Genomic DNA, 13,951 nt, shown 5'->3' with positions numbered 1-13,951 from the left:
AGTGGTATTGCTGGATCATAAGGTAGACCACACTTAAAAAGAAAAGTTTGCAAGTTTTTTTTCCATTTAAGGTATCCTAGACATGCTTCTATGTGAGTACCTCCAGACTGGCCTCAATTTTTCAAAATGGCAGCATGCTACTTCATTATAGGATATGTTGTTGTTGTTAGGTGCTGTCCAGTTGATTCCAACTCATAGTGACCCTATGTACAACAGAACAAAACACACTCATAGCGACGCTATATACAACGGAATGAAACACTGCCCAGTCCTGAACCATCCTCACAGTCATTGTTACGCTTGAGGCCATTGTTGCAGCCACTGTGTCAATGCATCTCATTGAAGGTTTTCCTCTTTTTCGCTGACCCTCTACTTTACCAAGCATGATGTCCTTGTCTAGGGACTGGTCCCTCCAGATAACATGTCCAAAGTATGTGAGAAGTCTTGCCGTCCTTGCTTCTAGTAAGCATTCCAGCTGTACTTCTTCCAAGACAGATTTGCTCATTCTTTTGGCAGTCCATGGTATATTCAATATTCTTTGCCAACACCATAATTGAAAGACATCAGTTCTTCTCTGATCTTCCTTATTCATTGTCCAGCTTTCACATGCATATGAGGCGAATGAAAACACCATGCCTTGGGTCAGGCACACCTTAGTCCTTAAAGTGACATCTTAGCTTTTTAATACTTTTAAGAGGTCTTTTGCAGCAGATTTGTCCAATGCAATACGTTGATTCCTTGACTGCTACTTCCATGGGCATTGACTGCGTACCCAAGTAAAATGAAATCCTTGACAACTTCAATCTTTGTTCATCGTGATGTTGCTTATTAGTCCAGTTGTGAGGATTTTTGTTTTCTTTATGTTGAGGTGTAATCCGTATCGGTCTGTGGTCATCGATTTTCATCAGTAAGTGCTGCAAATCCTCTTCACTTTCAGCAAGCTAGATTGTGTCATCTGCATATCGCAGGTTGTTGATGGGTCTTCCTCCAATTCTGATGCCATGTTCTTCTTCATGTAGTCCAGTTTCTGAGATTATTTGCTCAGCATACAGATTGAATAAGCACAATAAAAGGATACAACTCTGACACACACCTTTCATAACTTTAAGCCACACAGTATCCTCTTGTTCTGTTCGAACAACTGCCTCTTGATCTATGTGTAGGTTCCTCGTGAGCAGAATTAAGTGTTCTGGAATTCCTGTTCTTCACAATGTCATCCAATAATTTGTCATGATCCACATAGTCGAATGCCTTTGCATAGTCAATAAAACACAGGTAAACATCTTTCTGGTATTCTCTGCTTTTAGGCATGATCCATCTGACATCAGCAATGATATTCCCCATTCCACGTCCTCTTCTGAATCCAGCTTGAACTTCTGGCAGTTCCCTGTTGATGTACTGCTGCAACCACTTTTGAGTGATTTTCAGGAAAATTTTACTTGTGTGTGATATTAATGATATTGTTCAATAATTTCTGCATTCTGTTGGATCACCTTTTTTTGGAATGGGTACAAATATTTATCTCTTCCAGTCGGTTGGCCAGGTAGCTGTCTTCCAAATTTCTTGGCGTAGATGAGTGGGCGCTTCCAGTGCTGCATCTGTTTGGTGAAACATCTCAATTGGTATTCCATCAATTCCTGGAGCCTTGTTTTTCACCAATGCCTTCAGTGCAGCTTGGACTTCTTCCTTCAGTACCATCGGTTCTTGATCATATGCAACCTCCCGAAGTGGCTGAACGTCAACCAATTCTTTTTGGTACAGTGACTCTGTGTATTCCTTCCATCTTCTTTTGATGCTTCCCGTGTCATTCAATATTTACCCCAGAGAATCCTTCGATATTGCAACTGGAGGCCTGAATTATTTCTTCAGTTCTTTCACCTTGCGAAATGCTGGGCATGTTCTTCCCTTTTGGTTTTCTATTTCCAGATATTTGCATATTTCGTTATAATACTTTGTCTTCTTGAGCTGCCTTTTGAAATCTTCTGCTCAACTCTTTTACTTTTCCATTTCTTCCTTTCACTTTAGCTACTGTATGTTCAAGAGCAACTTTCGGAGTCTCTTCTGACATCCATTTTGGTCTTTTCTTTCTTTCCTGTCTTTTTAATGGCTTCTTGTTTTCTTCATGTATGATGTCCTTGATGTCATTCCACAACTTGTCTGGTCTTTGGTAATTAGCATTCAATGAGTCAAACCTATTCTTGAGATGGTCTCTAAATTCAGGTGGGATATACTCAAGGTCATACTTTGGCTCCTGTGGACTTACTGTAATTATCTTCAACTTCAACTTGAACTTGCATATGAGCAATTGATGGTCTGTTCCACAGTTGGTCCTGGGTCTTGTTCTGACTGATGATATTGAGCTTCTCCATCACCTCTTTCCACAGATGTAGTTGGTTTGATTCCTGTGTATTCCATCTGGCAAGGTCCATGTGTATAGTCGCTGCTTATGTTGTTGAAAAAGGTGTTCGCGATGAGTAAGTTGTTAGTCTTGCAAAATTCTATCGTGTGATCTCCTGCGGCATTTCTATTACCAAGGCCATATTTTCCGACCACTGATCCTTCTTCATCTCCAACTTTTGTATTCCAATTGCCAGTAATTATCAATGCATCTTAATTGCATGTTTGATCAATTTAAGACTGTAGAAGTTGGTAAAAATCTTCAGTTTCCTCATCTTTGGCCTTAGTGGTTGGTGTGTAAATTTGAAAAATAGTCATATTAACTAGTCTTCCTTATAGACGTATGGATATTATCCTATCACTGACAGTGTTGTACCTCAGGATAGATCTTGAAATGTTTGTTTTGACAATGAACGTGATAACATTCCTCTTCATCATTCCTGGTCATGGATTGAATTGTGTTCCTCAAAATATCTGTCAACATGGCTAGGCCATGATTCCTGGTACTCTGTAGTTGCTCACCATTTTGTCATCTGATGTGATTTTCCTATGTGTTGTAAATCCTACCACTATGATATTAATGAAGCAGGATTACAAGCAGTTATGTTAATGAGGCAGGACTCAATTTACAAGATTAGTTATGTTTTAAGTCAATCTCTTTTGGGATATAAAAGAGAGAAGTGAGCAGAGAGATAGGCAAACCTCATACCACCAAGAAACCAGAGCCAGAATAGCACATCCTTTGGACCCAGGTCCCTGGGCTGAGAAGCTCCGTGACCGGGGAAGATTGACTACAAGGACGTTCCCTCACAGCCAACAGAGAAAGCCTTCCCCTGAAGCTGGCACCCTGAATTCAGACTTTTAACCTCTTTGACTGTGACAGAATAAATTTCCCTTTGTTAAAGCCATCCACTTGTGATATTTCTGTTATAGCAGCACTAGATAACTAAGACACCTGGCATAGTAGACCATATGATTGTCTGGCATAGTAGACCATATGATTGCCTGATTCAAAATGGCCAATATCAGTCCATTTCAGCTTACTAATACCCAGGATATCGATGTTTATGTGTTCAATTTCATTTTTGATGACTTTCAGTTTTCCTAGATTCATACTTTGTACATTCTACCTTTTGATTATTAATGGATGTTTGCAGCTGTTTCTTCTCATTTTGAGTCATGCCATATCAGCAGATGAAGGTCTCCAAAGCTTGACTCCATCTACATCATTAAGGTCGACTGTAGTTTGAGGAGGTAGCTCTTCCCCAGTCATATTCTGAGTGCCTTCCAATCTGAGGGGCTCATCTTCTGGCACTATATCAGACAATGTTCCCCTGCTATTCATAAGATTTTCACTGGCCAATTTTTTTAGAAGTAGACTTCCAGGTACTTCTTCCTAGTGTCTTAGTCTGGAAGCTTAGCTGAAACCTTTCCACCAAGGGTGACCCTGCTGGTATTTGAAATACCGATGGCAAAGCTTCCAGTATCACACAAGCCCCCACAGCATGACCGACTGACAGACATGTGGTGGATTATAGGATATACCATAATTTATTTAACCTGTGTCCTACCACTGGGCATTGATTTAGGGTGCTTCCAATTCTTTGCTAATATAAATTTTAAAATACATAACCTTGTAATGTGTTTTTGTGTCACCATTCAAGTATTCTTCCCAAGACAAATGATTAGAAATGGAATTCTGACTCAAAAAGTATGCTCATTTAAACTTTTTACTAATATTCTGTCTGAAGTGCAGTGTGAAATGTCTCCCCACACTAAAGTGCTGTTAACAGAGTGGCAGAGTGCTGGTCTCCTCACCCTCTTGCTAACATGGAATATTATCAATCCTGTTATTTTTTGCAAAATGAGCTGTGAAAAAAGGCATCTCATGCAGCTTCAATATGCATTTCTTTGATCTGAGTTGAGGTTGAAAGTCTTTTCATGAGTCAAAATGTGATATTTCAGAGATGACTAGGAGCCTGAAGCCCAAAAGAGAATGAGATAAAGCCATTCTGGAAGGGATGCTCACTTCTGGAGACAAAGCTCTAAATCCTAGAAGCCCACTTAGCATTAAAGGATCGTCTGAGGGTTTGAAGCAATAATGGGGAAAGAGACAGCCTGCCATGGAATCCCATATAGAATGCCCTGGGGCCAGAGGCAGGAGGGCACTCACCCCAGTGCAAACATGCAGATGTGAAGTGCGTCCTCCCCGATGAAGTCCAGGTAAAATACTGCGCCTGCAGCAGCACATAATAGAAAACACAGGTCAGCCATTTTCAGATCACCCATTTGCCAGTTTGTCTAGGCTTCAGCTACACTCTCTTCCCTGCAGCAGAACCAAAATTATCAAAAATATTATGACTGTGTCTGCTAAAAATATGAGAAGAATGGAATAAAAGCCATGTGAGAGAAGAGATTATTATCTTTTTTTCTTTCCCCTAGGCTCCTTCTTATCTCCACCTTTCTTTTTAAAATTTTTTAAACCTTTTGTTTTGAAGTAACTTTAGACTCAAAAAATAATAAAGAGTTCTCATGTGCCCTTCACCCAGCTTCCTCCAATGACAATGTTAAAACCAGGAAATTGACCGTGGAACAATATTCTTAACTAAACTACAGATCTTATTCACCGGATTTTATCAGCACTCATTTTTCCTTATCCTTCTTAAGATGGACAAATAAGTCTTCATGTTAAAGTGGTTAGCTTTCTAACTTCAGGTGGCCAGCAGACAGTAAGCCTGCAGGTCCATTCCCATGACGTAGAGTGACACGGGCCTGCCACTCACTCCCTGCAGCCAGCCTCTCTCTGGATCATTTCACCTTCACGGGCCTCACGCTCTTGCCTAAGCTCCTGATTCCCTGCCTTAACTTCTATTTCTGATTCCAGTGTGGTACTTGCTATTCCTTTTAAACTTGAATGGCTTTCACTCTTCTTGGCCATGGCTTTTGACCATGACTTAAATCTCAGCATTAGGTTAGCTTCTGGCTGCTCTGGGTCATTGTGCCACCCGACCCCTGGTACTGTTCACAGTGCTGGCCCTGGAAAAACTGTGTGGCCTGCTTGTTGCTACTTCTGTGAATGGGACCTGGGCATCACTTGTCTAAGTACAGTGTAAAGCATATGACTTTACAGCCAGGCCTTCTTCAAAGGGAGGCACACTGGTTCTCATCAACTTTTTACTCTGAAGATTTAGTCATCATTACCAAAAAAAAAAAAAAACAACAGGAGGTCCTGGACAGAGCAGGAAAAAAATGTAGACCAAAATTTGAATTCACACACACACACAAAAGACCAGATTTGCTGGTCTGACAGAGACTGGAGAAATCCTGAGTATGGTCTCCACACACCTTTTTAACTCATTCCTGGGGTTCATCCTTCAGCCAAAGATTAGACAGGTCTATAGGGCCAACAATAACACACATGAGGGATGTGCTAAGAAAAATTTTTAAAAATTAAGAAAAACAAAACGGAAAAACTCTTTAATATGCCTTCAACCTCAAAGCCACCTCAGAAAAAAATTTTAAAAATTTAGGAGTGAAATAAAAGAAAAGAGGAATAGGATGAAAAATGATTGCTTTTTGAGGGCCTGTTTTGTTGCAGATGCTTCATGCAGTCACGATCTCTGATGATATGTAGAAGAGATTCATAGGCACTTGGCTAGAGGCAACTGTGTAGCTAGCAGATAGTGCCAAAAATTGTTAAAGAAACCTTGCCCAGGACCTGCAAGTGATACGGAGTAGGGGACATTAGGATTGTACTTATAGCAATACCAGAAAGTAAGTGTTATTAATCTCATTTTATGAATGTGGACTTGAGGCTCAGAGAGGTTAAGTGGTTTTCCCAGAGCCTCACAACTAGTAAGTATCAGTGCTGGGATGCAAACCCAGGTCTGTGTGGTTCTAAAGCCTGCACTTTCTTCATGAAACCACAGGCAGAGCAAGTCAGCAGAACTGGCCTACTGACCTCCCCTTCATACTTGGCTAACGTCCCTGATGGTAACGTAGAAAACAGAGATCTAGCAATTGGCCACTCTTACCTGCTGTGATAGCAACAGTTGTGGATAGAATGTAGCCCACGCTGGCGATCAAAGAGGAGTCATACATCTGTGAGGCTTGACTTAAAAACCTTCAATACAAGAGTGCTCAGGTCAGTGGACTGTAGGGGATGTCAGAAAGGTGAAAATGATGACGGGAGACTTTGGTTTGAAATATGAAGATGCACATGAAGGAATGTTGCTTGGATTTATAAAAGCGCCACCCTCATTACAGGGCACCATGTACTTCTGGGCCTAGGACCCACACTGCTTCCATTTTTCCCCTAGATGCACAGCCTGAGGTGTATTCCCATCCCCAGCAGCCATGCCTTCCTGGTCTCACACCTTTGGCCACATGGTCTTATCCCCTGAAATGCCCTTTTCTTCCCTGAATCCCTACTCCACTAAAGAGCCATGCCTGGTCTCTTACACACACAAAGAAACTCTTCTAGCACATAACACATTACGCCTAGTGCTATCATTTTTTTTTTTAAAACAAAGTTTCTTCTTAATTAAAAAGATAATGTGATTACAATAATAAATATACAAAAAAAAAAGAGAGAGAAGATCAGTCATTCCTAATCTCTGTATCTAGAGATAAACACTGCCATCTTTTAGGAATGTATTCTTTGTTCTGTCTTTGAGTAGCATTTTAATTATTATTGTATAGTTGCTTACACCATAACAACCTTGACAGCCAGGACTTAACTACTGAATTGTAATCGTCTGTTTGGTTGCTCCACACCCTCCGCCCCACCTCCCCCCCCACCCCCACATCACTACTACCAGGGCTGGGGTGCCTCGAGGGCAGTGACTACTGCTGATCATCTCTGTGTCCTGAGGGCCCAGCATGCAGTAGGTCTTCAGTGAATGTGTGCTGAATGGGTGAAGGAGAAGCTCCCAGGAATTGGGCAGGGGCATCTGGTCATCTTTGTAAACCTTGCAGTGCTTGGCCCAGAGCCTTGACTTACCATGGGCTGGGTGGAGATGACTGGAATTGTTGTAGTATGACTAAAAACATTATCATCAGAATAACAATACTAATAACAATGATCATAAAAGAAGCTAATTATTTCCTGAAGGTTATCCTGGGGACTGGGCTGAGAGCTTTACATGGCTCCACTTAGGCAGGGACTGCTATTATCTTTGTAGATGAAGATTCGAGTCTTAGAGAAGGAGACAGTGGAGCACAGTGGTGAGGGGCGTTGGCTGGGAGGCAGATGCCTGGTTCACATCTCAGCTCTGCCACCAGCTAGGCTCTTAACTTCTCTGCCTCAGTTCCTCATATGCAAAATAAGGATAAGATATCTGCTTCAAAAGGGTGTTGTGAGGATCAAATGAGTCAGGTCCTGCCGCGTGCTGAGAAAAGAGCCTGCCTCATACTGAGTATCCAATCAATAGCAGTTATGCCTATGTTCCTCAAGGCCACATAGTTGGCTGATGGTGAAGCCAGGCCTGAGTGCAGAGCCTGACCTTCCCAGGGTGAATCGGCAAGTCACCCTCCTGTACCCACGCAGGTATGTCACATACAATATTCACGGAGCACCTGCTCTGCTCCTGGCCCCCTGCTGGACACAGGCCTTGCCTAAGGGAGTTCCAGGCCCAGTGAGGGAGACTGGCTATAATCCCCTTTCCTCTACACAGCTGAACCTCAGTATTGCTACTTTTTACTTAACTCTTACGTTGAGACAGTCACCTCGCTTGTCTACTAGGGAAGACTTGAGGGAGATTGTTGGAGGACAAGAGATGTCAACTCATGGTGAAAGCCTGGCTTCTTCTAAGATGCCTGAAATGGAGGCCCGCCTTCCAGAAGATGGGGAACGAGGCTGCCTCTGATCCTGTATTCTCATGCTTTGAGGCAGAGGGAAAAAACACATCCAATCCAGGCTTCGTCTTTCAAGTGGCACGAGGCCCTGCCTGTCACAATTCAGCAAATTAGCAACTCGCCTCTCCACAGTGGATACCACACCCTGGGGGTACACTCCATCTGCGTGTTCAAAAACAAACGGAACCAGGCCCAGTAAGTGGAAGACACCCACCAAGTGAGGCCCAGCAGGAAAACAATTTGCAACTCACGCGGCTTGGTAGATAGCGGTGGCCACCATGCACACAAACATCACGTAGAAGATGGGGTAGTTGAGCTGGAGATTGCCTTGTATTGACAGGACTAGCATCCCGGCCACAGCCTTCACTGTCACTACCGTCATCGAGCCTGCAAACGAGGGCACGTGGAAGCCTCAGGGACATGGAGTGAGTTAGACCCTGAAAGTCAGTTTACAACCCCAAAGAACTTGCTGAAAAAGACAAAGGAACACTGGCAGATTCACCCCTATAACAAAACAGTGAGAAGATGCTGTTTGTACTGGGTCCTTTGTACTTCTCCACAGATCACCCATGATCTGTGCTAATACATCAAAGAAGAGAGGAAAGCAAAGCACTGACAGGTTATTTAGAGAATGTCACTTCTAAACTCTACCAAGAGCGGGTGGTAAGTGCGGGCCTCTGAGTCCCAGGGTGCCTAGTACCGTGCTTGGAACACGGTGGGATACAAAACAATCTGTGAATGAATAAACTTCTTGAGTATCACTCTTGTGGCAATCACATGAAAAATGTGTGGCGTATAAAGATCTCAGGTTTTTTCTTTTTTTAATGCTCATGCACTGTGTTTTTAGAAATATTTCTCGAGACCAGAGGTCTCCGAACGTTTTAGAATGCACACCCTTATGCTATGTGCATATATTTCCAATATGTGTGTTTATTTATTTAAAATCCTATTCATGTAATACTGTACTTATATGGTGTACATATTATAAAATATAAGCAGGATATATAATTTAAAAGGTAGAGATAAAAATAAATTAAGTTCTGGTGATGGTTGAACAACATGATGAGTGTAATTAATGTCACTGAACTGTACATGTGGAGATTGTAGAAATAGCAAATGTTTTGTGACCTATGTATTTACTACAAAAAAAAAGTTCTTATATTTTCTTCCCCTACTCTCCAGTAGAAAGGGGCCCTGGCAATGCAAATGGTTAAGCACTCAGCTCCTACCTGCAAGTTTGGCAGTTCGAACCCACCCAGCTGCTCCATGGGAGAAAGACCTGGTGATCTGCTTCCATAAAGATTACAGACAAGAAAACCCTAAGTGGCAGTTCTACTCTGTCGCATGGGGTCACTATGAGTCAGAATTGATCCGACGGCCCCCAAAACAATAATTCTCCGGTAGACCACCCTGTTCACCTCACTTTAGAGACACTGTTTTACCCAGTGGTACTGAAATGACTTTTAATTGTAAGTTGTCAACACCCCTGTCAAAATAGGAGTTAAACAACCCCCCAAGAACAGTACAAATTAAATTCCTGTTTTGGCTATATTGCTCTGCTTTCCTTTTTTTTTTTTTTTTTCCAGCTTCCACTTATTTCGCTTTCTCCTGCCAACAGCCCTTCACACACAGTGACTTCCAGGCCACTCTGTTTAGCTTGGACAACAGCTACTTTTGGCACAGTTTTCAAACACTGGAAGCCACTTAAGGTAAGACTTTCATCAGGCACTCCTTGTTAGTAAGAAGGAGATAGAAGGGAACCAGCCACTGTGTCTCAGCACCTTCTGACCTCCCTACTCACAAAGAGAAGACATTTTAGGACCTTAATCCTCCCATTCCACTCTGAAAATAAAATCACCAAGGAATGAAATACCGATACATGCCTACAACATGGATAAACCACAAAAACTATGCTAAATGAAAGAAGCCAGTCACAAAGGACTGTATTATTGTATTATTTCATTCGTGAGAAACATCCAGAATAGGCAAATCTATAGCGACAGAAAGTAGTTTAGTGGTTGCCGGGGGCTTGGAGAAGGAGCCCTGATGGCATAATTGTTAAGCACTCAGCTGCTAACCGAAAGGGCAGCAGTTTGAACTCACAAGCTGTTTTGCAAGAGAAAAGACCTGGTGATCTCCTGTAAAAGTTATAGCCTTGGAAGCCCTGTGTGGCACTTCCACTCTGTCCTACAGGGTGGCTATGACTTGGAATTGACTCAACGGCACACAGCAACAACAGGGGCTTGAGGACAGGAGAGCAGGGGTGGGGAACAGGGAGTGACTGCTCGTGGGGACAAAGCTTCTTTTTGAGGTGATGAAAATGTCCTAAGATCATAACGATGGTTATAATCTTACAACTCTGCAAATATACTAAAAACCAATGAATTGCTTATTTTTAATGGGTGAATTTTATGGTATAAAAATTATATCTCAATACAGCTCTTTGAAGAAAAAAAAAAAATGATCCAACTATGTCCTATAGTGACACACATCTGTGTGGTTTTATTACCTGCTGCTGGGGTTGAGGTTTGCCCTGGGAAGGACAAGGGAGAAATAACATGCTTTGGGCACTCGTGTTCATGTCATTTAATCCCTCTGTCTGTCACGTGGTGGGGGCAGTGGTAGAATTCTCACCCACCATGCTGGAGACCTAGATTTGATTCTCGGCCAACGCACCTCATGTGTAGCCATCACCCGTCTGTCTGTCAGTGGAGGCCTGCGTGTTTCTCTGATGCTGAACAGGTTTCAGCAGAGCTTCCAGACTAAGATGAACTAGGAAGAAAGGCCTGGTGACCTACTTGCAAAAATCAGCCATTGAAAACCCTAAGGATCAGCAACTGATCGCGGGGATGGTGCAGGACCAGGCAGCGTTTTGTTCCACTGTGCGTGGGGTCACTACAAATCGGGGGCTAACTCCACAGCAACTAATAGCAAGAATCCATCCTGTGATTTGGGTATTCCCATATGACTATTTTTATTTTTTATTATTTTTTTAATGACTATTTTTAGAGAGAAGGGCAGTGTAGCTTAAAGAGGGAGTCACCAGCCCAGGCCACAGAATCACTCAGAGTCACGTCTCACTCCAAGTCTACTTCTCCTCTATCCCACTTCTCTTCCAGCAGAACGGGTGTTTCTCACAGCTCTCTTTACTGTATCAAACTATATGCACGGTTACATCCTTGCCTCAGCCAGATTTAGGAGCCATTTCCCCCATGCCACCCATTTCTCTAAAAGGAAAAAAAAAAAAGAGCAAAGTCAAATCTTGCCTTTGAATCCCTAACCTCTGACAAGTTTTGCATGGATCTCTGAAGGGCTCAATTATTGGGAATCGCTCCATCTGACTTCTCTCTCTGAAATAACCTCTTCAGCCCCTCCTCACCCCCTTGCTCTCCTTTATTCTTACCCATTGTAATCGTGACTGCCCAAAATTGTGTTAGTTTTGCAGTGGGCTACTTGTTTCCTCCCCTTGGAATGGAGGCTCTCTGAGGGCAGGGGTTTGTCTGTCTTGTTCCTGCTGTACCCGCAGGGCCTAGCACAGTTCCTGGCACTCAGTAGACTCAGTATCTGAGCAAGAATGTGAACAAAGTCAGCAGCATGATACGACTGACGGGAGATGCCTTCAGTCAGCAGGGACCCGGCTCCCTGCATCTGATGGAGAGAGACCAACCTAAGCAGGCCCAATCTCACCACAGCACCATAATGAAACCCACATTTCTTTTTGGTGCCACTTGGTGATGGCAAAACTCAATCATCCAGACCCCCACTTACCAAGTAACGCCACCAAGAGAAGAATCACGACGATGTTGTTGGCATTCTTCTCCTTGTAGAAGTACAGCAGCAAGCAGAACAGAATGATCTCCACGAGCTACAGAAAGCAGTGGGGCGGGGGAGGGAGGGCTCAGTGTGGACCAGAGGAGGCAACACTGGGTAGCCCTGGTGGGCTGGGCCAGAGCTTATACTGCTGATTTCATCAAAATCATAGCCCCTCAGAGTTGAAAGGGAATTAAAATACCCATCATTTCCCAAACTGGTAATAGCTATCGTATGGAAAATAAAATGCTGAGTGAAACTTTCTAATCCCTGGACAATACTGAGAAGGAATTCACCTTTCACCTCAGGGTAGAGCTTCACGTCCACCCTGTCTTGGATGGATAAGACTCATTGGGCTGAGACAGTCTCTTCCTACTTCACTGCTCCAGGGGTACCCTCATTAAAACTGGGTCAGTCAAAGAGGGAGACCCTTGTTCACCAAGGAGTTTTTTTGTCACGCGTACACATAGCCACACTCCCCTCACCCCACTAAGCAAGCCTTCCATGTATGTGGCTTGGGAGAGTACAAAGAGGATGGCATTTGAAGTTAGGGAGGCCCAGGTTTGAACCTGGATCTGCCTCCAAGCTAGTTGTGTTACCTTGGGCAAGTCACTTAGCTTCTCTAAACCTCAGTTACCTCCTCTGTGAAACAGGGATAATAATTGTTACTTTGCGGAGCCATGGCGAATAATACTAATGGTAGTTTACAATTTTGAACTTTAATGTACACTTATATTCCAGGCACTCTTCTAAGCATTTTGTCACTACAAAACTCATTAAATTAGCACAATAATCCTATGAAGTAGGCACTATCACAATCTTGAGTAAATGGCAGAGTCAGGATTTGAACCTGGGGAGTCTGGCTCCAGGGCCCCTGCACTTTCTCACTACGCTTCACAGAAGAAAGGAGACCCAGTGCCTGGTGTTTAGAAGACACCCAATCAGCAGAAACTTCTTAGACACTGGCAAGTCTGAACTTTGAGAAGCTTCCCCCTTTGCATCAACAGCTTGTCCCTTCTACCCCTTAGCGCTGCAAACATTTGCAAATACTTTCCCAAGAAATTAAGCCAGCCCTAAGCCAGTGAAAGCAGAAAGCTTTGACAATGGCTCACTCCATATGCCTACCCAGCCCCTACCAAAGTTTATTTATTACAACAATGACACAGAAACATTAATGGAATTTTGAAAAGAATTTAAAGAAAATTCCTCATAATCAGAGTACCATAAAACACAGCTGTTTTCATTTTCCTGTTTCTTCCTTGTCTTTGTTCCAGTGAACACATGTTTCATTTAGTTGTCATCAGAGTCAACGTATGATTTTGTATCGGGCCGTTTTTAGTTACCATAAACAATGTTCATGTTTTGTGAAGTGTCATAATGATCTTTAATTGCTGTAGAATGCTCCATCAAGCAGATGTATAGTCACTTGTCAACACTGCCAACCACTGGGCATATATTCAGTTGGTCCCAATTTTTTGGCCATTGTTCCTGAGTTCTGTAAGCATGTCTCCTTTATTTTTTCTTTTTATATCCACAGTTTCTGGCACTCAACAGACACTCGATAAATATTTATTGAATTTGGCTTGGCCAAATCTCTCTTGCTGGTAGCAGTGTCTCACAGTCACCATCAAGTAAGACAAACCTAATCACTTACTGAGCATCTATCATGTGCTGGGTGATTCAGGTGTCACCTCATGAATCTCTCTAACAACCTGGGGAAGAAGTCCAGTGATTCTTGCCATTTAATGAGGATTGACTTAACTGGAGCTTCTGGTTCAGTGACTTGGTCAAGGCCACACAGCAGGTAAAGGGTTTGAGCCCAGGACTCCCTGAGTGACAAGCCTGTATTCTGGAGTAAAGCTTTTCCTGAGAAGGTGGGTCTTTAGCT

At 42.9% G+C, this 13,951-nt stretch overlaps 1 protein-coding gene across 2 annotated transcripts in view; it reads right to left on the bottom strand.

Annotated features, from left to right (window-relative positions):
• The window catches only part of NIPAL3 (NIPA like domain containing 3), a 70,110-nt gene that overhangs the window by 13,920 nt on the left and 42,239 nt on the right, over nt 1-13,951 (bottom strand). Inside the window, exons 7-10 of one of the 2 annotated variants that reach the window (XM_003415243.4) lie at nt 12,022-12,118; nt 8,505-8,640; nt 6,432-6,520; nt 4,571-4,634 (exon numbers count right to left, since the gene is read on the bottom strand). In XM_003415243.4, the coding sequence (XP_003415291.1) occupies nt 4,571-4,634; nt 6,432-6,520; nt 8,505-8,640; nt 12,022-12,118 (386 nt within the window). Of the gene's footprint in view, nt 1-4,570; nt 4,635-6,431; nt 6,521-7,255; nt 8,346-8,504; nt 8,641-12,021; nt 12,119-13,951 lie in introns of those variants that run through there. The other variant, XM_023554366.2, reaches the window with a different exon arrangement.

This window comes from Loxodonta africana, chromosome 3 (genome assembly GCF_030014295.1).
Source record: "Loxodonta africana isolate mLoxAfr1 chromosome 3, mLoxAfr1.hap2, whole genome shotgun sequence".
NCBI classification, from domain to species: domain Eukaryota; kingdom Metazoa; phylum Chordata; class Mammalia; order Proboscidea; family Elephantidae; genus Loxodonta; species Loxodonta africana.
This window is presented reverse-complemented; position numbering and strand designations above follow the sequence as displayed.